This window comes from Dendrobium catenatum, unplaced genomic scaffold, assembly GCF_001605985.2.
Source record: "Dendrobium catenatum unplaced genomic scaffold, ASM160598v2 fragScaff_scaffold_362, whole genome shotgun sequence".
Classification (NCBI taxonomy): Eukaryota; Viridiplantae; Streptophyta; class Magnoliopsida; order Asparagales; family Orchidaceae; genus Dendrobium; species Dendrobium catenatum.
In genome coordinates, this window is record NW_021318824.1 from 347,217 (window position 1) to 374,973 (window position 27,757).

General features: G+C 35.9%; 2 protein-coding genes across 3 annotated transcripts in view; one reads left to right on the forward strand and one right to left on the reverse strand.

Moving 5' to 3' along the window:
* LOC110113055 (pentatricopeptide repeat-containing protein At3g22670, mitochondrial-like) overlaps positions 1 to 10,017 on the reverse strand; it is a 27,853-nt gene extending 17,836 nt beyond the window's left edge. The window contains exons 1-2 of one of the 2 annotated variants that reach the window (XM_020845475.2): positions 9,558 to 10,017; positions 4,510 to 9,460 (exon numbers count right to left, since the gene is read on the reverse strand). In XM_020845475.2, the coding sequence (XP_020701134.2) occupies positions 7,619 to 9,292 (1,674 nt within the window). In that variant the 5' untranslated portion in view covers positions 9,293 to 9,460; positions 9,558 to 10,017 and the 3' untranslated portion in view covers positions 4,510 to 7,618. Of the gene's footprint in view, positions 1 to 4,509 lie in introns of those variants that run through there. The other variant, XR_003700326.1, reaches the window with a different exon arrangement.
* A 9,168-nt stretch (positions 10,018 to 19,185) lies between these two features.
* LOC110113060 (cysteine-rich receptor-like protein kinase 10) lies at positions 19,186 to 26,237 on the forward strand. Its single transcript, XM_028693772.1, has 8 exons — positions 19,186 to 19,316; positions 20,234 to 21,090; positions 23,849 to 23,965; positions 24,399 to 24,529; positions 24,646 to 24,856; positions 25,068 to 25,305; positions 25,386 to 25,536; positions 25,618 to 26,237. The coding sequence occupies exons 1-8, from the start codon at positions 19,186 to 19,188 to the stop codon at positions 25,966 to 25,968; spliced, it is 2,187 nt and encodes a 728-aa protein (XP_028549605.1). The 3' UTR covers positions 25,969 to 26,237.
* The last annotated feature ends 1,520 nt before the right edge of the window (positions 26,238 to 27,757 follow it).

The following is a 27,757-nucleotide window of genomic DNA, read 5'->3' on the forward strand; positions in this document are numbered from 1 at the left end:
AAGCAGCCTATGCTGAGGAGAGACTGGACAAAGGGAAGGGACTTGCCGAGAGAAGCGGTTAGTCGTTGGGCAGAAACTCATTTGACAGCGACTCGTCAAGTAGCAACTTAGTGAGTTAAAGTGAAGAGAGTACATCCCTTGGCCAGACCTCCAAACCAATGTCTCAGAGCTCATGAAAATACTTTGAGTAGCATGTCATCGCCCACTCTCAGGTATATAGGACAACATCAAAAGGATTCTTGCCAAGGGGCTTTATTACTTTATGATGAAGGTAATTGGGAAAGTATGGCAGACAATATTTTTCCTATTTTACTACCACCTAGAGTAGTTAGATAAAATTCAATGTCTAAAAAGAGTTTATAGTGAAGTCCAAAAGCACCTGGAGGATGAGAAAAATGATAGCTCATTACAACTAACAGGATGTTGAATATAAAATTGTCCGTGGATAACACCAGACTTTATTATTAGACCCACTCAAAGATGTAAAAAACTTGTGAGTGGGAATAGTGAGTATAGAGGGAGAACCCGGGATTAAGTAGATTTTTTCCAATTAGTCAAAGATATTTTTTTTTCTAGGGTCCCCTAAAACAATTCCCATTATCCCTTATTTCTAGAATTATAGGGGCTATAGAAAGGCTATATACAGAAAAATAGTAAAAATACAATGTTACACCACACATTATACACGTGTCGCATCCTAATTGGCAAGAGGGATGGAATGGAGGAATCATCTCTGGCTGAGTGAGACATTGCTGAGTATGCAATGGGCGAATGAGGTAGAAGGTGAGCTCCCTGGTGAGTATGCTAACTTGTGCACACTTGGATGAACTTTGTAGTGTAAGTTTGATTGGGAGTTGTGGTAAATTGTGCTGAGTCTTGGGTCGTTGTGGTAGAATAAGTGAGTGAATTGAGGTAGTTGAGATAATATATTATGTTCAGGATTGGTAGGGTGATTAGGGAGTCCTACATAATAATCTTCCTATATTTGAGCTTGGATGGGGGAATAATAGCTCTAAGGAAAGAGCTAATGATTGAGTTAATAGTGATCTGTTTGTCCAAAAAATAATCTCTAATTCACCTCATATAGGGAGAGTCATTGGTATGCTCAGGCGAGTGTTCAAAAGGAACTCTTCTTGAGGGTGATTATCCTCGCTATGACCCAGAAACTACATACTAAAGCCCCTGTGAAGGCATTTATGTATTCACATTACTAAAATCTTAAAAGATTTGTTGAGAGCTTATAATGTTGAGTTTAGAGGTACATGGGAAGATTACATTTCCTTGTGAAATTTACTTATAGTAATGGTTTCTAAGATATTATCCAATATGGCGCCATATGTGAGCCTCTTTATGGTAGAAAATGCATCTCTCTTTTGTATTGGTTAGAAAAAACTCTTAGGACCTCAACTATTTGATTAAACTATTTTGAAGATCCACTTGATTCAAGAATGGCATTGTTCAAGTTAGTGGCATTAGAAAAAATATTTTGACCCTAAGAATAATGAGTTTGAGTTTGAGATTGGAGATCGTGAGTTTCTCAAGGTTTCAGCTATGCATGAAGCTGTAAGATTTGACAAGTGCGTAAAGTTTTCCACTTTGTTGATCCTTTTGAGGTGATTTGGAGAATTGTTAGAGGTTCATATCAATTGGTTCTTTCTCTAATGCTTGTAGGAATGCATAATTTTTTTCATCTCTTTATAACAGTGCTACATGTATGATGATTCTTATATAATCCAATTCGAGCCACTATTAATTCAAAAAGATTTGATCTATGAAATTATGTCATAGCATTTTTTTTTTTTAATTGTAAGATGTGACAGCTTCCTCATCAATCTATTTCATTTGTTATGATACTTTAAAGCAATGTGGGAGATTATAGAAATGATCACCAATTGCCCACTATTCACCCTACAAGCTCAATGTGCTCTAGAAATTTTTGATCAAGTATTGCACTTAAAAATTTGGTCAGATGGTTTCAATTAAGTCTATGCAAAAAATAGACACACAATCAGGATGAATCAAATATTTGAAGATAAACCTATTTGGTTAGAAACTTGTAATGTACCAATCATATAAAAGAACTATTCAAAATAAAATATCAAAGTCATATAAGGCAAGCAATAAAGTGAGGTCAAAATAATCCAAAGAAGCCAAAATTGTTTTCAGCTATACATATATTTGAGCCACTTATTTTCTAGGTCAAAATATTTATAAAATATGATTGAAGGGCTTGTTAATAATTAACTAAATTAATTTTAAAAATTAGACACTAATATTGTATGAAAAATTAAAATACTATATTAATTGCATTTACGAGCATCTACGAGGCTTTGTAGACCTTCACAAATATCACGGGTTAGTGGTAAGTCTGCGCTTACGCTATAAACATACAATTATTTTGGAACTGAAAAAAATAAATACTATGGGCCTCCACAAATGTGATTCATGAAAGATTTAAATGACATATTCTAGTCATTTTGAGCCTGATCACTTAACAAAATTAAGGGATTTTTAAATGTTGGTTGCTGGTATAAAAGTGGGAAATATTTTTTGTTATTAATTTTAATGATTTAATTAAATTTATACACTATTGGAATAAATACCTAATTATATTTGTGCATTGGGATTGAAGATTACACAAAAAAATCAAAAGATCATTTTTTTTAAAATCAGCCACTATATTTCTTCCTCATGCAAAACTTAGTTATGATTTTAAATGTAGTGGAGAGAAACAATAAGCTTTCTTTGTCTCAATAAAATGCTTTGATACTTTGGTGATTGATGCACTCAGCTTCTCCATGTAACAAGTAAATTCACATAATAAATCACTTGTGTAAATTTACTTTTAGATGATTTGATTAGTATTTTAATAATTATTTTGGAGGAAAACACCAATAGAAGGTACTCCTATCGAGGAAGGGAGGTTGTCCCAAAAGTGAGAGAAATTATTCTGTGCGGAGACCGGATGCAGAAAATTATCCGAAGACCAATCAAAATACGTCACTCAGCAGTATCGAGCCGCGGTACCGAGCGACGAGGTGATGTGGCGCATTCTGATTGGTCTCCATACGGCATTCGACGTCCGCATAGAATAATTAATCAAAAAGTGGATATTGGGGTAAATGCTTCTTTGGCTATTGAAGGAGCAACTATTTTATGAAACATATATCTTGCACAATCAACAGCGTAAGGAACTGAAATCTTTAACCTTATGAACAACTAACTAGATCAAGGAAAAATGAGGAATAAAACAAGGAAATGAAGAAAAAAGATGTTGCTCTTAACTGCCATCATTTGAGCAATAGTGATGATGATGAGATGGCATACAAACTATGCAAAAAAAATAAAAAAAAAAATTGTTAAAATTTTAAATTAAATTAAAAAATAAAGGTATAGGTGAAAAGAAATAGTCCACAATATACATAAATTTAACAAGTTCGATCATTTCAAGTTTGAATGCCTTTTGAATAAAAGTAAAAGAAAAGAAAAAAAAAAACTTACAACCAAAAAGAACAAGAAGAAATAAAAAGTTACTAGGATGGACTGAGATAGTGAAGGAACAATCACAAAATCATTTCATCAAGAGGAAACTAAGATATGCTTATTGGCCATGGATGATACCTTCGATGAGATAATTGAAAACATGTCTTATGATGAGTTACACACGGGCGTAAGTGAACCGAGCTAGTTCCGAACTCAACTCGATAACGAGCTCGAGCTCTCAACTCGATAACGAGCTCGAGCTCTCAACTCGATAACGAGCTCGAGCTCTCAACTCGATAACGAGCTCGTCTATTAAACGAGCTCGAGTTAGAGTGAAGAGGCTTGACTCGAGAGCAAGCTCGAGTGCGAAAGGTAGAACCATGAAGGCATGGAAGGCGAAGGGAAAAACCATGGGATCGGAAGCAGGAGTAGGATGAATCGCAAGCACATAAGTAGAAGCAGGAGCGCAAAAGCGGAAGCTTGGACGCGAAATCGCGTGGAACCACAGACGCGGAAGTTGGAATTGAAATCTAACAAATGTTGTTAGATCTCCTCCTTCAAAGCCTGTTCATTCCATTCATTCCACCAGTGAACCTAAATTTGAGTTCCCAAGCTAATGGAATATTGAATTTTTGTGTTAGTACCCATTTACTTTAGGATCAATGAAGGCAAAAGATACTTGGACAGCAATTTTTCGTAACTTATAACAGGAAACTGCACACACTATTTGCTTCAATGGAAACTTTTTTTTTTTCAATGGAAACAAGAAATGGAAGCTACATATCATTAGGAAAATTATTACAAGAAAGAGAATTGGAGTTTGCACACCATTATTTATGGCTCCTCTATGATTGAGAAGCTCTTAATGGTTAATGGATTAAACGATAACCTAATCAGCATCAACCAAAAAGGTGATATAGGGTATGATGTTCAGTTTTCTTCAACATAAGTTTTGATTAAGCTAAATAATGAAATATACTTTATGGGTCATAGGTACAATAAACTTTATTTGCTTCAATTGAATAGTTTTTTTTTTCTAATATTCTAAAATGTTTAAATGGAATTTATGATGACCCCTGGTTATGTCATATACAATTTTGCCATGCTAGCATGCATATCTTATCCAATTTGTTTAGAAATTAGTTGGTAGTTGGATAATGTCAGTTGCATTACTCTAACGATCAATTATGAGATGACAATCAACTAAGAAAGCATACTTATAGGAAGTACTTGAGTTCGCAAGTAACCCCAAGGGTAATACTTGAGTTCGCAAGCAAACCTAGCAACATTGGATAGAAAACAGTGAAAAAAATTGCTGTTTACAGCAGTCAGACAGCAACTACAGCAGTTTTCCTTAGGAAAAATAGAGAAATCTGAGGAAACAGTGGAGAAATTCACTAATAGATGCAAGAAAAACAGCAAAGATACATGTTTCTTCTATTCGAGAGGAAGAAACAACTCTCCAATTCTCTAGCCAAGCCTAGAGCCCAAGAACACAAACCCTAGATCTCAAATCTTTTCTCAAATTCAAGATGAAATCCTAATTCTAACATTAACCAATAATTAAAGACAAAAGAAAATTACAAATTCCCTAAATAGCCCCTAATTCATATTTTTGCCTCCAAACAATTATTTTTCAAGGTGTGGGGCCCAAGGGAGTGGCCGGCCCCCCTCTCTCTCCTAGCTTGGGCTGGCAGTGGTAAACCCAAACCAGTCCACTAGGGACCGATTCAGGAAAGGCAGCCGGCCCCTCCTGGGCCGGCGTAATACATACTTGTACATCTTTTAAGTGTATATTATAGTTGATGATTATTCAAGCTTTACTTAGTATTTTTAGTCAACAAAAGTGATGCAATAATAGAATTCATGAAATTTGTTAATGGATTTAGAAAGAAAAGAAATCATCTCTGTTATATATTATGAGTGATTAATGAGAAGAATTTGAAACTGATAAGTTTGAGACTTTTTGTGATGAAATTGGGATTAGACAACTTTTCTGTATCTAGAACATCACAGCTGAATGGTATAGAAATGTGGAAGAGAGATATTATTAGATATGTTTAGAATAATGCTTAGTGAACTCGATATGTATAAATACTTTTGGGCTAAAATAATGTACATCTTGCTATGTAAATAACATGGTAAATATTAAATTGGCAATTAGAAAATACCTTATGAGATTTGGAAAGAAAGGACGTCAGATGTATGTCTTTTTCATATTTTTTGGTGTAGATGATTCATATTGAGGAATGAAAAGGAAAATTTGATGAAATTTGATAATAGATTTGATGGAGTATTATTGTGATATTCATAGAATAATTAAGAACATAAAGTATTTAGTTAAAATATCATTAATTGAGGAATAATCTATAAGTGATATCTATTTAATAGACTACTTAGGACAAAAAATTTGCATGATGAGGAGATTGATAAACTAGAAACCTTAAGCCTGTATCAGCTTGAAGCTTTTAAGGAGGAACCACTAGCATTTGAGTTACCTAAGGAGTGGTGTTGTGCTTCAAGTCATCCTAGGGAACTTATCATAGACTTGTTTAAAATGAGTTAGAACTAGGAGTGCAACTAAAGAAGAGGTGTACTATTCTGCATTTCTATCACATTTAAGCCATCAAAAATACAGGAAACTTGAGAGGATGAATTTTTGGAAAGTACAATGCAAGTAGAATTGATTTAATTCATTAGGAGTGATATTTGAGAGTTAGTACCTAGACCCACTGATTAGTATGTGATAGAAACTAAATGGGGTTATAACAATAAAGCAAATGATTCATGCACTATAGTTAGGAATAAGGCTAGGTTAGATAAAAGGGATAGGCTTTGAAAATATTTTCCCCTTGTAGTTAGATTAGTAGCCATTAGACTCTAACTAGCATTTGCATATTTTATAAATTTTACTTTATGTCAAATGTATCTTAAGATTTGATTTTAGAAGGGATCATAGAGGAAAATATGTTTGTAGAAAAGTTATCTAGTTTTATGTATTATGTTTTCTATGTCAAATGTATAAAGTGAAGAAAACACTTTATGGACCAAAATAAGCTCATAGAGTCCAATATGAGAGATTAAGCACATTTCTTATCAGTTTGTGATTTTGCAAAGAAAAGGTAGGCACTACATCATTTATCAAGCAAATTGAAGGAGACATGATAATGACTCAAATATATGTATATGATAGTTTACTTAAGAGCCCCAAAATGTTAGTTATGTTATGAATTTGTAAGTACTATGAGAAAAGAGTTTGAGACGAGCTTAATTGGAAAACTAAACTACTTCTTTGGTTTACAAGTAGAAGGATGAATGAATACTTTTATCTCAAACCAAGTACATTCAAGATATGATTAATATGTTTAAATTTAACATGAAGGGATTTAAATTGGTTGGCACCTCTATGAGCCTAATAATTATGCTAGAAAAAAAATGCAAATGGGAAGGCAATAGATTTTAAGCTTTATAGAGGTATGATATGGTCCTCATTATATTTGATAACTAATAAACCATATATTATGTTTCTATAGGGATATGTACTAGATTTCAAGTAGATTCTAAGAAGTCACACATGACAGTAGCAAAAGAACTTTTATAAGCCTTATAGGAACACCGAACTTAGGATAATGGATCCCTAAGAACAAGTTATCTTTTGATCTTATAGGATGCTCTAATGTTGACTATGTAGGATGTAGAGTCAATTAGAAGAACACTTCATGCACCTATTAGATCTTAGAACTTCCACTTATATCATGATAGAGTAGAAAGTATAATTCTATTACTTTATCCATTGCAGAGGCAAAGTACATAACTTTAGGTATTTGTGTTTCAAAATTACTTTCGATTAAGCTATAACTAGAGGATTATGGCCATTCTAAATCACATTCAAGTTAGGTGTGACCGTGTGATGTTATAATTAATTCTAATCTTGTTTTCAATAAATATAAATCGGCATTTGGGAACTTAGTTTACCTTTTTACTAGGCAATAAAAGAAAGACGAAATGAAGAAGAACAAATTATCATACAAGAGAAAAAAAAAACTTACCTTTGTGCATGCTACCATGCAAGTGAATTTAAAATCTTTATCTTTAACTTATTCTTGGAAAGAGTTATCAGAACAACGCTCTTTCTTCAGTCAGAAGCATATTGATCTGTGTAATGGGTGAGCTGTCGCATACTCTGTGCCTTCAACGTTAACTTTTGAACTCTTGACTTTGCAGCAACCATACTCTTCCTTTCAAGTGCTTCCAGCAATATAGCACTTGAATGACTCCTAGGAATGAATCCTTTTAATATCATTTCCTCATAAAATATGCATGCTTGCTTCAATTTCCCCGTCCGACATAGTCCACGCACCAGAAGTGTATATGTTCCAAGGTCTAGGCTGATATCCCTTTTAAACATATGGCCCAGTAAATACAGAAGGACCCTCATCCATTTCCTTGAACATGACAACTTAAGTAAAGGAGAATAAGTCTTGATATCAGGCTTGCATGAAGTTTCGTCCATTATCACAAGGAGTTTCAAAGCATGCTCTGCCTGAGAATGATTACAGGCAGCTGAAATTAAGGTATTGAATGTGGTCACATTTGGAGAGATTTCTCTTTTATGCATTTCCTCATATACATTATAGGCTTCTCTTAATTGACCTGCTCTAGCGAATATGTAAATTAAGGAGTTGTAGACTGAAGCATCAGGCAAACAACCATCAGTCTTCATTTGGTCAAGAACGGAAAAAGCTGCTTGAGATTTCTTTGCCTTTCCAAAAGAATGCATTATGATGGTATAGGTTATGACATTAGGTTGGCATCCCTGAGTTCTCATCTCATCAAGAACAGCTTCAACCTTCTGAAAATCTCTTTCCAAGCAGTAAGCTTCGATTAAACTAGTATATGTAATTACACAAGGCTTAAAACCAAATTCTATCATTTCCTCTAAAGTCTTCCAAGCTTCTTCAAGTTTCCTTGCTTTGCACCATCCATGAATCAATATATTAAAACTGCTAGCGTTGGGAGCTATTTCTCTTCTTAGATCCAAAAAGGCATATCTAGCACGCATAACACTCCTCTCCTTGCATAAAGAATCCAACAGAATGTTCATAGCCACAGTATCTTTGCTAATCCCAAATTTCACCATGCCATGAAAAGCCCTTACGGCATCCTTCCATCTAGCAGCTCCAGCTAGCCTTCTGATGACCTTTGTGATAGTTGATAACGATATTAGTCCACCAATTCCACTCATTTCCTCAACCAAGCCCCACATTGTGTCAAATTGCTTCGATTTTCCCAATATGTCAACCATCATATCATACGAGTCACGGGAGTGCTTGTATCCCATACGAGCGTCGGCCCACCTGAAGAAACCCAATGCAGGGATCCATTCATTGTTAAACCTTTTCAATATTTTGTCAACCAAATTCTTTGAAACCTTTGGGGAGTAATTATTCAGAGTAGAGACAACTTCTTCAGGAGAACCGAACCTTACCTTCAGTACATTGCTGATTGGATCAACATCAACATCAACAGCCTCAGAATGCTCGATCCGAACAACAGCTTTTCTACTACCACGCCTACCTTCCAAATTCCCCGACCGTGTGGGAAGCAAAAAGTCATCTTTCGAATCCAAGTCACAATCCTGCTCTCCCTCCGCAAACCTAAACCAATCAGGCAGCTCTGGTGAATAAACCACGTTAGAGAAGTCACCGTAACGATGATAGATCGCTAGAATCTTTGGAGCAGAAACTTTGCAAAACGGAAGTGAAGCCCAGGTTTGCTGATAACGACCAATCTTAAGTAAGACCCACATTTCAAATCCAGTCAAAAGACTCGAAAACCAAAGGAATTACTCTAACGGGCATTTCGTCGAACAGATGGTCTGCCATAGCAAAGCAACGGAGGAGGTCAGCTCGGTTTTCTTGCAGATCGGGGACAGGACACGCACCCTTCTCCTTCATGAGAAACCCTCACCCTTCTCCTTCATGAGAATGGCACGTGATTAACATAAAAAAATTCACTCCTCTCACGACATATAGGCGTGATTTATACGAGACAACTAGTAGTGCATCGCATACCTTTTCTCTCTCTTGAAGAAGATTAGTCTCCATCAATTGAGCATCCATCAGTAAATTCTCCTTTTTTTTTTTCTCTCTTTGACCAAGATTCACCACAATTGTAAGTATTCTTCTCATTATTGCCATACGCCCTTTTTTCTCTCTCAAACTATAATGCTCCTCTCACCTTCCTCTTCATTATTATTATATCTTTGCGACTTTCCCCATTATAACTATTCGAACACAACAACAAAATCAATGCATAAAAGACACGTCAGCTCATTATGTATTTCTTCCTGATGCTCACGTGTACATGACTGCCTTGTATTCTTTAAATACCGCTGTATGCACTGTGGACTAGATAGGGAATAATATTCTACTTTTACTCTCTGTATATTTCTCTTCTCCTCTAATTCTTCTGCGATTCAAGAACTGCGCGCTCTCAGTCAGGTCGGATCTTCAATAACAGACTGCCCTTTAGTTTCATTGAGGCATCAACACCTTATCTTCTCTACTTACGTTAGTGAGAGGAGATTTGCTTATTAGTTTATAATAGATTAATTATTAGATAACTATTGTAGAAACTTAACAGAGAGACACAAGAAAGAAGATGAACAGTGATGCCGGATAAAGAAATATTTTATTATTACTTTTCTACCCTTTATAGCCGGCCTATGTCTCTATTTATAAAAGACAAGCAGTAGATAGGTACACGTGTCAGCGTCTTATTGAACACAAGAATTAGAGATGAGTATTTATATTAGAGGTTCTTAACATTCCCCCTCAAACTGTGTTTTAGATATAATAGACAGTTTGTTCCTCAAATATTTGAATTTCGGTGTGGCCAACGGTTTGGTAAGGATGTCCGCAATCTGATCCACCGTGCTTATGGGTAGAAGACGGATCGTCTTGTTCAGGATATGATCGCGTATAAAGCGTTGATCGATTTCGATATGCTTTGTACGAGCGTGGAATACGGGATTGTTTGCGAGAGCGATTGCGGACGTGTTGTCACAGAAGACTTCGACTGGTGCTGAGTGAGAAATGCGAAACTCATTGATCAATCTTTGAGCCAGATAGTTTCAGCTGTGGCAGCGGCGAGAGCTCTATACTCCGACTCCGTTGATGACCGGGAGACGGTGTTCTGTTTCTTGACGGTCCAGGATACTAGAGTGTTGCCGAGAAATGTACAGAAGCCTGAGGTAGAGCGGCGAGTCACTGGATCAGAAGCCCAGTCTGCGTCCGAATATGTGCGAAGAGAGAGGTCAGATCTGGTAATGGGTAACCCGAAGTCCATCGAACCTTGGATGTATCGGAGCAGCTTCTTCAGCATTACGGTGTGTATAGACTCTGGTTTGTGCATATATTGAGAAAGGGTATTGACGGTGTACGCGATATCTGGCCTCGTCAGCGTGAGGTACTGAAGGCTACCGATGATCCTCCTGTAGATAATAGGATCGAAGAGCGGCGGATCTTCAGTTGGGATAGCTGTAATTTTTGTTAACGAGGGGTTAGCAACCGAGTTACACTTGTGTAACTCGGCCATCTGTAATATGGATTTGGCGTACGTGCTTTGTGAAAAAAATAACTTATCTAAGGTTCGATCAATCTGGATGCCCAGAAAGTGGTGTGCCGGCCCTAGTTGCTTCATAGAGAATTGAGATGTGAGTTTGTTGACGAGAATGTTGATGGCTTTTTCGTTGTTGCCCGTTAGAAGAATGACATCAACATATACAAGAAGATAAATCTGAACGTTGTCTTGATGTAGAATAAGGAGAGAGGGATCCGCTTGGCTGTGAGAAAACCCAATTTGATTGAGATAAGAGGTGAAAGTAGTATACCATTGTCTCGGAGCTTGTCGAAGCCCGTAGATTGCTTTTCGTAGCTTACAGACATGAAGAGGATGTGTGGCGTCTTCAAACCCTTTAGGTTGTTGCATATAAATGGTTTCGTTAATATCACCGTGCAAGAAAGCATTTGCCACATCCAGTTGGTGAATCTGCCATTTGTAAAACAGAGCAACCGTAAACAGAATTCGTATGGTTGGAAGTTTGGCGACCGGACTGAATGTGTCTTGGTAGTTGATGCCATATTCCTGTTGATTTCCTTGAGCGACCAGCCTTGCTTTGAATCTAGCTACGGATCCATCTGAGTTGTATTTTGTTCGGTAAGTCCATTTAGACCCAAGTATAGACCCAGTCGATGGCGGTGGTACGAGAACCCAGGTGCCCTGTTTTTGAAGAGCGAAGAATTCCTGTGCCATGGCTTGCCGCCATTCAAATTTCTTACTTGCTTCTGTATAAGTGGTCGGGTCAGCGGAAGGTTGAGTCTGGTGAAGCAAGTTGAGTCTTTGTATTGGCTTGAGAGAGCCTGTCTTGGATCGAGTGTTCATAGGATGGTTGACAGTGCGAGGCTGTGATGGATCGGAGACAATGTTGCGGGCAGGTTGCTCATGAGTGTTTTCTGTATTGGAGCATGGAATTGCAGGGAGCTGGTTGTGTTGAGTGCTGTTGTTGACGGCGGTTAGAGGAGGTTGAATGATGGACGGAGGTATAAGTAGCGGAGAGGGAAGCGGAGAGGTAGATGGGGTGGCGCTAGACGGGCTGTCTTTGTAGGGAAAAAGAGATTCGTTAAACTTAACATTTCGTGACACAAAAACTTTATTAGATACCTGATTTAGGCATTTATATCCTTTTGATACTTCAGAGTATCCCAAGAAGATACATGGCTGCGAAGTTGGGGACAGCTTCGTGCGATGGCCCGGCGAGAGCAAGGGGAAGCATTGACATCCGAACACCCTCAGGTGTGCATATGACGGTTTGATGTTAAATAACCGTTGTAGCGGAGAGATGTTCTTGGTAGTAGTAGAGGGGAGGCGGTTTATTAAATAAGCTGCAGTGACAGCAGCATCAAGCCAGAACGAATGAGGAAGACTTGCCGTCTGTAGGAGAGTTCTCGTGGTTGTGATAATGTGTCTGTGTTTTCGTTCGGCTATCCCATTTTGTTCTGGGGTATAGGGACACGAGTACTGATGGCGAATACCTGTAGTTTTGGTAAAAGTTTGAAAGTGAGTGTTGACGAACTCACCTCCACCGTCAGTCCTGATAGTTTTGATTTTAGAGTTCAATTGTCGTTCAATAAATTTAGTGAAGTTAATGAACGTGTTAGTAACCTCAGATTTGAACATAATAGGAAACAACCACGTATAGCGTGAGTAATCATCAACAAAAATGACATAGTACCGGAAGCCTTGGTGTGACGGAACCGACGAAGGTCCCCACACATCGGAATGAATGAGTTCAAGAGGGGAGCTAGTACTACTGGCCGAACTTTCAAACGAAAGTTTGTGGCCTTTACATGATACACAAGAAATACAAGTAGAATTAACAGGAAAAATACGTAAAGCAGGATTAGTAGAAGAAATGGATTCCAAGACGCGATGATGAGGGTGGCCGAGACGACGATGCCAGTTGTCCGATTTGGTGTTAACGGCTGGTAAAGCGGTAGCCATCGGACGTGTGGCTGTAGATGTGATCTTGTACATCCCGTTGCGGCAAGGTCCTTCAAGGATGATTTGATCTGTCTTCGGGTCCTTAAACACAAAGCCTTTTTCATCAAAAGTTATGGAGATGTGATTATCTTTAACTAAATTCGAAATTGAGAGCAAGTTATAGGAAAGGGAGGGAATATGTAAGAGTTTAGATAGAATCAGCTTACTGGTAGGGGTAGGAAGAATACCCGATCCCGTATGAGCAATCGGGACGGTTCTTCCATCCCCAAGAGTTACCGACTCGCTGCCCGTGTAGTTGGTGTAGAGCTCCAGGTTGTCAGCATTGTTGGTCATATGAGAAGATGCCCCGGAGTCAATGAACCAGTCCGAGGAATTCATGTTGTCATTATGAGCAGTGAGAGCGCTTTGGTTCTTGGTCGTGGGTAGACTGGGTGTGTAATTTGTATTGAGGCGATGCCAACATGCTTCTGCACTGTGGCCCTTTTTCTTGCAAATTTGGCAGACAACCGCAGCAGTGGCTGATGGAGCAGGTGCCTGTGACGACATATACTGGGGACGTCCGCGTCCACGTTTGCCACGACCACGAACCGAGTACAGAGCCGCTTGTTGGTCCGGCAATTTGGGAAATTTCAACGCCGCCGTTTTCATATGGATTTCTTCGCTCATAAGGAGGGCGTATAGTTGGTCAAGAGATAGAGATCCTTGCATTGTGCGGATCGTGGTGGTGAACGATTGATATGACGGAGGCAGTCCGTTTAGGATGAAGATGATCACATCTTCTGGATCTATAGACGATCCGGCGGAGGCAATTTGATCGACGATTTTCTTGATCTCAGTAAGGTACTGAGTCATAGACATCGTTTGCATCGAGATGTTGTGAAGCTCATGTTTGAGTTGAATTACCTTGGAGCGATTCGAAGATTGAAACCGGGTATGTAAGGTTTCCCAGATTGCTTGAGTTGAATCAAGGTTGATCACATATGGAAGCACAGACGGTGAGATGGTCGAGCACATGGCTGTTGCCAAGTTTTGATCGGTGATTAACCAAGATCGTGCGTCTTGATTTGGATCCACATTCTCTAATGTAGATTTTGGATCAAGAAATGACGCAAATCCATTGGCTCGGAAGAGTTTTGCTATTTGAGAGCTCCATATGGGAAAGTTGTCCGGTGTGAGGGCATGGGGCACCAAGAACTTGAGGTTGGAAATGACGAATTTCAGGGAGGAGGAGATGACCGGAGGTCCGGTGGTAGCAGCCGAAGCAGTGCCGATTGACGAGGAATCAGGCGCTTGATTCGCCATAGACGAGGTCCTCACAATCGACTGACTCTAGATACCATGTAGAAACTTAACAGAGAGACACAAGAAAGAAGATGAACAGTGATGTCGGATAAAGAACTAATAAAGAATATTTTATTATTACTTTTCTACCCTTTACAGCCGGCCTATGTCTCTATTTATAAAAGACAAGCAGTAGATAGGTACACGTGTCAGCGTCTTATTGAACACAAGAATTAGAGATGAGTATTTATATTAGAGGTTCTTAACAATCTTCTCTACTTACGTTAGTGAGAGGAGATTTGCTTATTAGTTTATAATAGATTAATTATTAGATAACTATTTATTATTCAAAGTATAATTAGGATATCATTTGGGATAATTTTATTATTATTTTCTAGAAAAATTTTTAGTACAAAAATTTTTTAATCTAAAAAATTTTGGTCTAAAAAACTGCATTAAGAAAGCTATCCCAAATCATATCTAAATTAACAAAGATTTTAATAAGACTCGTGATATTTTTAGTGTAATTCTATATGATAAATTTAGAAAAATATAATTTAATACATGGTTAAAACTTTAATTTTCGAAGGATAATAATTAATCTAAGTTTATTATGGAGTAATTCATGTTAACTTGGTTGCACTTGTTTTAGTTAATAAACTACTAATTTTTAATGCATATGTACATTTGCATACTTGTGATTGATGGAATTTCATATTATTTAGAGCTTTCGAGTAGATACTCATCTAATAATTTTATTTTGAATCTCAAAAGAGCGTAATTTCAAGACACTACAATTTTATTCATTAGAAAATAAAATTATTATTTCTTTTAGGAGTTCTATCTTTGATACTTATAGTAAGTTTCTTAGATATAATTGCGGGCTAAAATATACGCGGCGATAGAGTTATAGTTATATGCCTTAGCGTTGTATGGCTATCCAGCTTACACACAGATAAGATAAGATTTTTATGTGGAAATCCTGGAAGGGGTAAAAATCATGGGGCTTAGCCCAGTTAAAAATGATTACACTAGAATTTAAGTTAGACACAATGGGCTAACTCGTCCCTGAGGGCAATCAGATTACAAATATTAACCGTATGGTTGTAGTCTGGTGACAAATTGGGAAGAAAATCTAGCGTCGCTTGATGGAAGTCTGGCCGTCAAGATAGTTTTTTGAGATTTATGTCTTATCAAAATAAATTTTTGATGATGTATTAGATATATATACCTAGTAAATTATTAGTTATTCCTTTTAAATTCAGTTGTTATTATATATATTTTATAAATTTCATATAATTTCTATAATGAAATACCTTGTGATATAATGGATATAATTTTGTTATAATTAATGGTTGAATATATTCTTTAAATTTGGAATGATGATGGAAAGATAAAAAAATTATTCTCACAAATATTATCTTAATTAAATATAATAAATGTTCATCATACCAATTATGTTTTATAATTCATGATATATTTGGGACGGCTGTAACATTTATAATTTATAAAAGGTGGCTATGAAGTTCTTAGGATATTAATTTATTGAAAGTAGGTGTGAGTTTAATCAATGTATCATTTTTTAAAAAAATTGAACAACATTTTTCTTATAGCTCTCATATATTTATATTTAAAGTTTTCTCTTTTAAAAATAAAATAATTTTAATTCATGTTAATTTTTTAACTTATCTTATAAATTGAGATTAATTTTTTCATCAAATATCAAATCATTTCCATGTACCCTCTTTGAGATATAAAAATACTAAATAAAAATAAAATAATATAATCGAGTTTGATTGTACAAAATAATGTCTTATTTCTAAATAAACATCTTTTTATTGTTTATTTCTCAGCCCTTATTTACATATATTTGAGCTCTTGAAGTCTTTTTTTTCTTCTTTTTTTTTTTCTTTTTTTTTTTTTTAAGAAAGAGCACTCAAATTTGATCCATCACGGCATTACTTTTCGTCTAGCTTTTTCGCCCTAGCCGCTCTGCTAGGGTTTCCTGGCTCCGGGATTTTCTCCCTCGCCCGGCGGGGGTTTCCTCTCCGGTGATCTACCGTTTTCAGGGAAGTTTTCCTCTTCGCTGCTTCTTCATGTTCTTTTGGTAACTTTAGTTTTTTCCTTCTTTCGCCGGTTGTGCTGGCATGGCGTCTTCTAAGCTTAAAGACCCTGGTTTTTTTGGGGGGGTTGCTCATTCGCGTTCATTTTTGGAAGCTTTTGCTGGTTCTAAAACTCCTTTTCCAGATTTGCATGTTTCTACTTTTCGTGGCCTACCGTCTCTTTGGATTTCCGATCAGGAAATCAACGAGCTTGCTGCCCCTTTTCAGTTCTCTTTAGTTGGTTTTTTTCCCTCTAAAATACCTCCTTTAGATGCTATTCGTAAATTTTTTTTTTCAATTTGAAGTTGAAAAATGAGGTTTCCGTTACTGTTTTGGATCCTTCGCACATTTTGATCAAGCTATCTAATGATCTCGATTACTGTAGGGTTTTCTGTCACCGTTCTTACCTAGTTTTCAATTGCTTTATGAAATTAACCAAGTGGTCACCTACTTTGGATATTGGTGTTGAGTCGCCGGTGATACCGATATGGATTTCTTTTCCTCGTCTCCGTCCTCATTTCTTCTCTCCTCGCATTCTCTTTGGGCTTGGCGGGTTATTTGGAAAGCCCCTGAAAATTGATGAAGCGACTGTTGTTGGTTCACGACCTTCAATTGCTCGTGTTTTAGTTGAGCTTGATATAACTAAATCTTTTCCTAAGCAAGTTTGGTTAGGCTTGGAATCTTTAGGTTATACTCAAGAGGTGGTTTTTGATGAGTTTCCTCAATTTTGTGCCAGTTGTAAATGTATTGGTCACTCTCAGGGCAATTGTCGACCTACTTTACCTGTGGTTCCAACGTTTTCTTCTCCTCCTAACGCTAATTTAGATGTTGGAAATGTTGAAAATGTTATTTCTCATACGGTTGTGGTCCTTGTGGAGTCCGAAAATGCTATTGTTGTTTTAGCTCCCGAGGTCTTCCCTGTTGTTGAATCTCCATCCGATACCCCTGTTGTTGGTGGGGTTTCTGTTTCTTTGACGGAAGTTAATTGTGAGGTTATTCCACCTGTTAGTGAATGCGACCTATTACTACTGCTGTGGAATCTTTTGTCCTTCCCGTAACTGCAGAATCTGCTCCTAAAATTGATGAGCCTGGCTTGGTCTCTTTGGAACATGGTGCGTTAAATATGATTGATCGGGATCTGATTGTCCCAGGTTTAGATAGGGAGGAATTGGATGTGGGTGGAGTTAATTCTATTGCTATTACGAATATTTTATCTCCAAATGCTTTACCCTTTTTTCCTCTTGTTTTGGTACCGACTAATACTGTGGAGAATTTGATTCCTGCTGTAGCTGAAGTTGTGATTCCTCCGTCCAGTGTTGAAGTTGCGTGCAATCCGGTTGGCAGTAGTTTTATTGATGTCCCTGTGAATTTGGTCGATACCCGTATTATGGCTAATTGTATAGGTAATAGTTCTGGATTGGATATTAGGAACCATCTAAATTGATTGAATGGTTCGTCGGATGGTGAATCTGAATCCGATTTTTCTGAATGTGGCTTGGATTCTCCAGATTTTTGTGGGGGTTCTGACCCTGGTAATGATTTCAATTTGGTTAGGGCTAGACCTGCTTTATCTGTTGCTTCTCGTGGGATTTCCCGTGGTAGAGGTCGGCGTAGACGTTGATGTTTTGGCGCTCGAGAGGCTTTGGGCTATGATGTGGTCGGGGCTCGTGTCCCTGTCGTTTAGCTTGTGGCAACCTTTGATTGGATGGTCTGTGCGAGGCCTCAGGGACGCTGGTAGTCTTGGCTGTCTACTGAGCCCGCCTTTCTCTTTGGATGTATTTTCTTTTGCTTCTTTTTATTTTATTTCTACTCCTTTGTAAGCGTGGATTTTTATTTTCAATATATCTGCTTTTTGTTAAAAAAAAAAAAAAAGTCTTTTTTTTCATGGCCTCTGACCCCTTTACTCCTCAATTCCATGTGATCACCATACGATGACTTCGAGCTATTTTATTCCAAATATAAATTTTCAGTGCAAAGCATTCCAGCATTTTTTAAATTTACTTTATTTTTTTATAATAATGTACTAAAACTTCATTGGGAATCAAGTTAAAAGTTTTTTTTTAATATAATCATCACTCATTCTAATATAAATTGATATTTGATAATCTTCATTATAAAAAAATACTCTCTTCAATTTAAAAATAATAATTATCAAAATTATTGTTAAAATAATAAGCATGTAAAATAAGAGATTATAACAATAAAATAAATATTAATATGAACTATCATGATAAATGAAAAACTTCAAAGACTAAACTTATATAATTTTATTTCATTTTCACTACTTTCATTCAAATAAAAGCCTAACATAATTTAAAAAAATAAACTGTTGTTTCTGAACTTAAAGGGCAAGAGAAAAATGGAAAGTAGGATAAGACAAAAAATAAAATAAAATTCATTAAAAGATTAATGGAAAATATTCTACATTGGCACTTAAATGCATAAGCACCCAAGCATGAAAATTCAACCAGTTATAAAAACACAAAGCTTGAGGTAAATTTCTAACTTCCCAAAATATTAGACAATTCTTCAAAACATAATTTTTTTTTTTAAAGGAAAAAATTCTAAATTTACCTTGACTTATATTTTTAAAATAAAGTAGACTCAGGTAGGGGTGTCAATTTCGGGTCATTGGTCGAGTTCGGGGTCAAATCCAAACCCAGAACAAACCTAGCACTATTTGGGTCGGTTTTTCGGATCCGAACCTGACCCGATTCGAGTTCAGCAGCGGCAAAAATCACGTTTTTTTAGGTCTATGACGGCCAGCAGTGGTAGGCGATGCGACGCGGCATCGCCGAATCGCGGGCAGCGGCGTCGTGCAGCAGATGCAACAGCTGTAGCGCCGCAACGGCTCGCGGGTAGCGACATCTCAGGCAGCACGGGCAGGCGATGCGACACGCGATAGAGCGATGCGATGAGCGACAGAGAGGGCAAGCTATGCGGTCAGTGTGGGCAGCCAGGTCATTTTCGGGTTTCCAGGTCAACCCGAACCCTGCCTGATTTTTGAAACTGGTTGAAAACCCCAACACAAATCTCACCCTGTTAGGGCTAGGGTCAACCCAAACCCGAATTGACACCCCTACAAGAGGTCCGCGTAAAGTCATGAAAAAAGATTACCATTAGAATTTGTTTACACCAGGACTCAGCCAGATTACTTTACTGAAGAAGTCGGTTCTTAAGTTTGAAAGAAATTGGAGAAAAAAAACTAATAAAAGTCTTTGGGAGGTTGGACCCGTCGTCTAAAACGCAGCTGGCAATGTCATGATTGTGAAATGTTTCCTTGTTGCTAATTACTCTCCTTAATGGTGATGGTTGTATAAGTTTGAAAAATACTGTAGAAAATTAGTAAAGCCCGATTTCTACTTTTATCGTATGTAAAACTACCTTCGCCGGTTGGACCAATCTTCTAAAACGCAGGTGCATGCATCAGATGAATGCCGAAGAAAATTCAGCAAAGAAGTATGGAGCGATCTAAACGAAGAGTCCGTGCACGAGTCTTCTCCACATCTAGAACTGCAGAACCTGTAAGCCGGTCAAATTTTGATAATTCTAACTCTTTAAAACTTGTATTAGAAAAAATTCATAATTTTTAAACTAAAACTAATCCTGAGATTGATCCCGATTTACACCTTGTCACCTCAACTTAATTTTTTTTTCCCTCTTGCGCTCTGGAAGCAGAAAATCTTCGAAGATCAACCCCGTCAGTCCGGTCAGAGGAGAGAAATTGCCGATTTTTCAAACACATCTAAATGTTCTGTTTTCAAAATTCCGGCCATATAATAACGGTTTTCGCTAACGATCAGCAAAAAATCTATGGCCCTTCTCCTCCTTGTTCTCCTATCCTTGTTTTCCTATCCGGCGACTTCAGACCTACTCAACCACAAATGCAACACCGGTGTAGGAAACTTCATCAACAAGAGCACCTACAGCACAAACCTCAACCACCTCATCTCCAGTCTCTATTATACCGTCACCACCACCGGCTTCGCCACCTCCATCATCGGCAGCGGCCCAGACCGCGTCTGCGGCCTTGCCATATGCCGCGGAGACATTGGCACTGCCAGCTGCCGCTACTGCATCTCCACCGCCATTACCAACATCCAGCAGTTCTGTCCAAACAACAAAGACGCCACCATATGGTACGACCACTGCCTATTCCGCTACTCCAGCCTGAACTTCCTCTACGTCCCCGACGTAACGATGAATAACCAGTTTTTAATGTATAACACCATGACCGTCTCGGCCGACCAAATGCTGCACTTCGAAATCCTGACAACTGCAATGATAGACAACATAACGGATCTTGCCGTGAGAAATACGTCACGGCTTGTTGCCACAGGCGAGATGAGGCTTCCGACAGCGGACATTATATACGGAATGGTACAGTGCACCCGAGATCTCTCGGCAGACGAGTGCCGCACATGCCTGCAAGGAATGGTAGGGGAGATCACCAAAGGTCCGCTGAAAGGAATGAGGGGAGGAAGGGTGATGGGGTTTTGGTGCTTTATGAGATATGAGTTCTACAAGTTCTACGACGGCATTTCCATGCTACAGCTTTCTTCTTCTAATCAGACACCGCGGCCATTGTGGCCATCGTCGCCTAGAAATAATTGGTCAACGCCGAATGCTACCCATCCACCGGCGGATTTATCTCATAGAGGTACTTTGAGCTCCAAATTTTATATGCTTATAATCAAATAAAACATCTTAGGAAGCTGAATCGAACATGCTTAATAATTTTGACATCATTAAGTTATCCAAATGCAGAATAAAATGATTTATGATCAACATAATTAATATGGGTCGTGGTATAAAATGTTTTAAAAATTTGTTATGTTTACAAAGATCACCCTATTAAAAAAACTATAAATGTTGGCTTGAAATAAGATAAAGCTCAACTGCCCAACTATTGTAATTCGTTCTTCGCCATGAAATTGGAAAAGTTGAACCAATGCCATCATCATTTGACCATCGAAATTGCATCACATATTGAATCAAAGTAGCTCGATTTTGATCCTCTATCTGCCATCACACTATTATGGTCCTCCCTCCATATTGCTTAGTTAAGGTCTTGCAACCACCTTTATCATATTACGATTCTTCGATTTCTGTAACCTAAGCAAGGTCATCCAACCTTTGTAACTCAATTACGGTTCTCTGACCACTGTTGTATAACCTCAGTCTCATCATCACAATTGTCTAGTTGTGTCAACATGCACTAACTTCATCGTCATCTATTGCCACCAATATCAATGAACACTCTCACTTATATGCTCAATGTGCTTCATCGACACCAACTATGACTCTTAAATCAATACTTAGGTTTATACTCAATTTCTTGATTTGTAGTCAACTTTGAAAAGAGAAAGACATATTATGCTACAAATAATCACTTGAAGACAAGCTCAATGCCTCCAAACACTTACAAATCACACCATGACACAAATTCTCTATAATTAGCATTTATTATATTGTATCAATGCTTTTTTTTAAAGAAAATATCAATGATTTTTACTGCTATAAAGAAAGGTATTATTTGTATCCAATAAAATACACTAATAAAATAATTTCAACTAAGTCATACCCCATTTTTTACTTTCTAAATTTTAGACATAAAAAACCTGACGTCCCTTCCATTGCAATTTTTTTTATTTATATCTATATTAATCTTCATACAAAATTAAGATATTAATTTTTTTTTTTCCAACCACCGTGAATCTTCATGCAATAATCATCAAATGATGCTTAAATTTTCTTTTTGAATTGGATAAAACCACACTATCTTATATTTCTGATCTTTTTTTTTTCTATACGTCTGATCAAATATTTTTATCTTCTGACCGCTGACCATTCACTTCTAATATATTTATTTTAGATTTTTTTTTTTCTTTTTGACTACCGAACTTCTGCTTCTAATTTATTAAATTTTGTTAGGAGCACGTGGCAATTTTTGTTAGGAAAATGGTAATATAGCAGACCTCATGTAGTAGGATAAAGACTTATTATTTTTGTTTGTCCTCTATAAATTGAACAATTAAAACTCAAGGAAGAACAAGAGCTTAAGAAGAAAGATATTCATATGATAATGATTGAAAATAAACTCTTCATCAAACAAAGATCAAGCCCCCATAAAGATAAAAATATCTGAAAAAAATAGTAAAAAGATTCCTAATAAAAAAGGATAAGTCCCTTAAAAAATAACCACCAACATGACTTGATAAACCTCAAGGAGAAATTAATAGCTCCTATAAAGCAGTGAGGGTGAGGGTGGTACTGAGAAGGACTGAGTACTCAAAGAAGCCTCATCATTGTAACATATAAGTGAGCTGAAATATTTCTCTTGAAGCCAAATGATTGAAATAAAATAGCAAAATAATGCAGAAGAAAGTAAGCCAAATCACCTCAATTGTGATTCATAATATTGCAAAATGAGCAACCAACATACATTTAATGTAAGGGTAACAATAAATCTCATTATGAAATAATTTATAGGGTGAATAATATTGATAAAGGGATATAACACTACATACACATCAACCTATCTCAAGTGCCAATTAGAACGAACCTACATTACTAGCAAAAAAATGGAAAAGAAAGCAATTGAACTATACTAGATCACATATCCACAAAAGAATATAACTTAGTAACAATAACGAAACCATTGAGCAATGTCCAAGGAAATAAACAATGGCTATGAAGCCAATAAATCACAAAATGGAGCAGGTCTCAAATTCCTTATATAACAACATAAAAAAGAGTAAGGTGATTTACTAGGTATTTATTCAATATTATTGGATGAATCACAAGGTGTGGGAGGCATAAAGTATTTTACATAAGAAGACTGCAAGAAATATGTTATGTAGTCTTGTATGAATTGATGACTGTATAAGTTGATGTATGGAAACTTTATTAGAATGAAATTATAAGTCAATTTTGAGTTTTTCTATGGAGTTAAGAAGGAATTAAGAAGAAGAAAGACAGAGGAAAAAGAGTAAAAGAGGAAAAAATCAAATAATTTTGATTTAAGGAGTTTGAAATATCATCTCAATTAATTAGTGTTAACTTTTTGAGAAACTTCTGAAGTGGAGAAAGTTTTAGTATTTATTTAATATTTTTCTATTCTTATTGAGCAAGGGTGTATTTCAATTTTTGGAAGGGCAAGTGTGTGTTCTTTCTAGTTGATCATAATTATGAATTCTTTTATAGTAAATTAGATACTCTCACCTCTCTTATAGATGTAAGCTTATTTAAGTCAAGCCACAAAAATTTATATCTTCATTTTTTATGATGTGTGAACTCATTTACAACTATTGTCATCATTATATTTATTATTATTGGCTTGATGCTTTCATTTTATAAATTTATTTTTTATATTTTATAATCATTTTTCTTGTAATATATTACATATATCAATGCAGGAAAAAGTATGATAGGCCATATTATGACAATTACCCTTCCAATAGCTGTTGCGCTTGTTCTCATTACCACAGCTGGGATGTGCTTTTGGACAAGAAAAGCAAAGATGAAGATATATCGTAAGATTTTTATAACCTAAAGTGTTGCTTAACTAAATTTGGTATTGTCATTGTTTATACATGTTCCCATTATTATAGGAATTATGTGTGTTCAAGCATAATAATATACAAAAAAAAAAAATTAAGAATTATATAGGGCAATATAAAACTAGTGAAATTTGAATCAATTCATCATATACATTAGAACTCACATAGTAGGGGACAAGTTGAAGTCCTAATGTGCGGATGGGAGGTAATACTTAAAACGTTTTAGGGCTTTGATATGTTTGGATACTTTGACAAAAGAAGTTATGATGCAAAATGTGAAATCCAGGTAGAAGAAAGAATCATGCAATATTTAATTGCTGCATTAGGTTTTATATATTTTTGCTATGCAGTATTATGTTAGTGTTCAAAATTTTGTAATAATTCAAAAATATGTATACCTACATAGGTGAGGGTAACGTTGAGGAGATTACAAGTGTTGAATCTTTATTTTTTGATCTACCTACACTTGAGGTAGCAACAACAAATTTCTCAGAACACAACAAAATTGGTGAAGGTGGCTTTGGTTCTGTTTACAGGGTAAAATAACTTGCAAATTGTTCATTATCTACCTTAAATAAAAAAATAAGAATTAAGTGTATTATTATCTCTCAAAAATGAAATTTACTAATCTTTAATTTTTTATCTTTTCTTAGGGATTATTACCCGATGGACGAGAAATAGCAGTGAAGAGGCTATCAGTAAGGTCAAGGCAAGGGCTTAGTGAGCTAAAAAATGAATTTATTCTAGCTGCTAAACTTCGACATAAAAATCTTGTAAGACTACATGGTGTGTGTCTTGAAGGACAAGAGAAGTTGCTTGTTTACGAATATTTGCCCAACAAAAGCTTAGATACCATTCTCTTTGGTAAAATTCTAGTACTTAACATATTTGCTAAATTCAAACTTACGTCTTTAGTAAAATTTCACAATGGTTTTTCTCATCTCACTTCAGTTTATTCATTATTATATAAAAAGAGGTCAACTTCGAATTATATTGCACTTTCATCAACTTGATTCATTGGTTTTATTAACTCATGCAATACTCATTATTATAATATATATATTTTTTGGAACAGATCCAAGAAAAAGTGAACTACTTGACTGGTTGAAAAGATATAAGATAATAGAAGGAATTGCTCGTGGCCTACTTTACCTACAAGAAGACTCTAACCTAAAGATCATTCATAGGGATATTAAAGCTAGCAATATATTGTTAGATGAAGACATGAACCCAAAAATATCAGACTTTGGCATGGCTAGGTTGTTTAAAGGAGATGCGACTCACGAGATAACAAGTCGCATTGCAGGAACATAGTAAGATGAATAAATCTTGAATTTTATTAATTTTGCTTCTTTTATTGTAACAACATCATAAAAATATGAGTTTCTTACAGCGGGTATATGGCTCCAGAATATGCAATCCATGGCCATTTCTCAATCAAGTCTGATGTCTTTAGTTTTGGAGTACTAATTTTAGAGATGATAACAGGGAGGAGTAGCAATGGATTCTTCGATGATGAGCTTTCTGAAAACCTTTTAAGCTATGTATGTATTTCTTTTTGATGCTTTGAAACATATTACATGTTTTTATTCTAAATATTATGCATGGTGATTCACTTTGAATAGGTATGGGAGAATTGGAGTAAGGAAACAATCTTTGAGATTGTGGACCAAGCTTTAGGCAAACTATATCAAAATAGTGAACTCATAAGATGCATCAATATTGGACTTTTGTGTGTGCAAGAGGATCCAGCTCGAAGGCCTACCATGATAGAAGTTCTTGTGATGCTCAATAGCTATTCCATGACTCTTAAAGCTCCTTCACTACCAGCTTTTCTTGACAAGGGAAGTGGCATCCAGACTGGTACACTTTCAAGAAAATTTAATGTGTATGAGGATGACACTTACAGATCTTCAAGCAAGTCTATGCCAATGTCACCTAATGGAGTGTCAATTTCAGAGCTAGATCCTAGATAAATTAGTTTAAGAAAAAGCAAGTTTATATTTAATTATTTTCTAAGACTATTATACAAATTTACAACTGTAGCTCACCATGATACATTTATATGTTAGGAGTGCAAGATAAATAATTAAAATTAAAGGACATTTGATAAGAAATCTAAGATAATGCAATTTTATCTTAGAACAAATAGTGAGTTTGAAAGTCATTTTGCTGTACAAAATAATTGCCTTGCAAATTTTAAACAAATTTTCTATATTTTTTATCAAATGTCCTACTATTTTGAGCATGTATTGCACCCTTGACATAAAATCCAGTATAAATTTTTCACATTTTTTCCAACCCTTATTGCTTTACTAAATTTTTAAGCATCCAAATTTTGAATGTTAATTACATTTTCTAAATGCTTTCAGATATTCAAATAACTTAGTAATATATTTATTTAGAGCTATTTATTGGCACACACTTCTTTTATTCAAGATTATGTATTATGTTAACATTGAGTCGCTTCATAAAGAGCTTTGCATATGCATGAACTTTAAGGAGTTGACACAAGGAAAATTTTAGAAATGTGTAACAAAGCTATGGTAGAATGAGATAGAACAGGTTGGTTCATATTACAAGATTATATGAAAGCTATATGTGTGCATACTAATAATAAATATAAAAAAGGATCAGTGAATGTTTAAGAGATTATGATACTTGAAAGAAAATTTTAGGGAATGATATACAATGGCAAAAGCTTTTGAGCATATTTTTTATCAGATAACAACTATATGATACTAAATATATTAAGATTATGGAAAAGCACCACAAAAATGTTATATGATTATTGATATAGAGAAAGCTAACTATATAACCTTGTGATATTAAGTGCTAAAGTAGCTCATATTATGAAAGAGCTATAACTTGATGAAAAGTTGAAGTGACAAACTTACATTTATATTATTTGTTACCCAAATGGATTCATCCTTTCCATTGTACCAGGATTCTCACTTTATGGATTTTTTACTATTAAGTTCTATTGATCTTAATCGACACCTCTACATTGTACTAACCAACATCCACCACTTCCCCTTTTAACCTACTGCTTACAAGTAGCTATGTAAGGAGCGCTTGGTTCCCCCTTTAATGTTGAGAAGTAATTCACTTTCTAAGACTTCTTATAATAATATTATTTGTAATATTCTAATTAGAAATATAGAAAAAAAAAAAGCCTAAAATAATCCCATTACTATTAGTATATTATAAATTTAGTCTCAAAATATCACATTTCTTTAATTTTATCCCTCGAATAACAAAATTGAATGAATTACTCCCTCAAACACTAAATTGAGATCAAATACGCCAATTATGTAGAACTCATATATGCCAATTATGTAGGAATGAGCAATTCATCAATGTTTAGATCATATACCAAGCTTTCAACCCCAATATGAGTTTTTAATTTATATGTTTCATCCATGAATATTAATAACTTAGTAAAAGACATGTATATTGAGATGAACAAGAATTTGTCGAGCTTGTGCTAGTTGGAATTGTCTCGTCGAGCCGCTCAATTCGATTATAAACATGTCACGTTTGGAAACCTTTTGGTAATCCAAATTATTGTTTGAACATTCCAAATGCGCTTCAGGTCCTCAATTTGGATCTATTTGAGCTCGGATTGAGTTGGATTTGAGGTCGTTGGGTTTATATTTAAATTTTGAGATGCTCAATTCGACTGTAAGTTTGTCGAAATCAGAGTTTAGATGGTCTCCGATTTAAATTTTGAAGTTTCGAACTTGATTTTTTGCTTTGAGATTC

Excerpts from the sequence above, each read along its gene's own strand:
- LOC110113060 (XM_028693772.1), top strand. The coding sequence starts at position 19,186 with ATGACGGCCAGCAGTGGTAGGCGATGCGACGCGGCATCGCCGAATCGC. Across the intron at positions 24,857-25,067 it reads CTTAGATACCATTCTCTTTG|ATCCAAGAAAAAGTGAACTA; the intron begins GTAAAATTCTAG and ends TTTTTGGAACAG. Across the intron at positions 25,537-25,617 it reads CTGAAAACCTTTTAAGCTAT|GTATGGGAGAATTGGAGTAA; the intron begins GTATGTATTTCT and ends CACTTTGAATAG.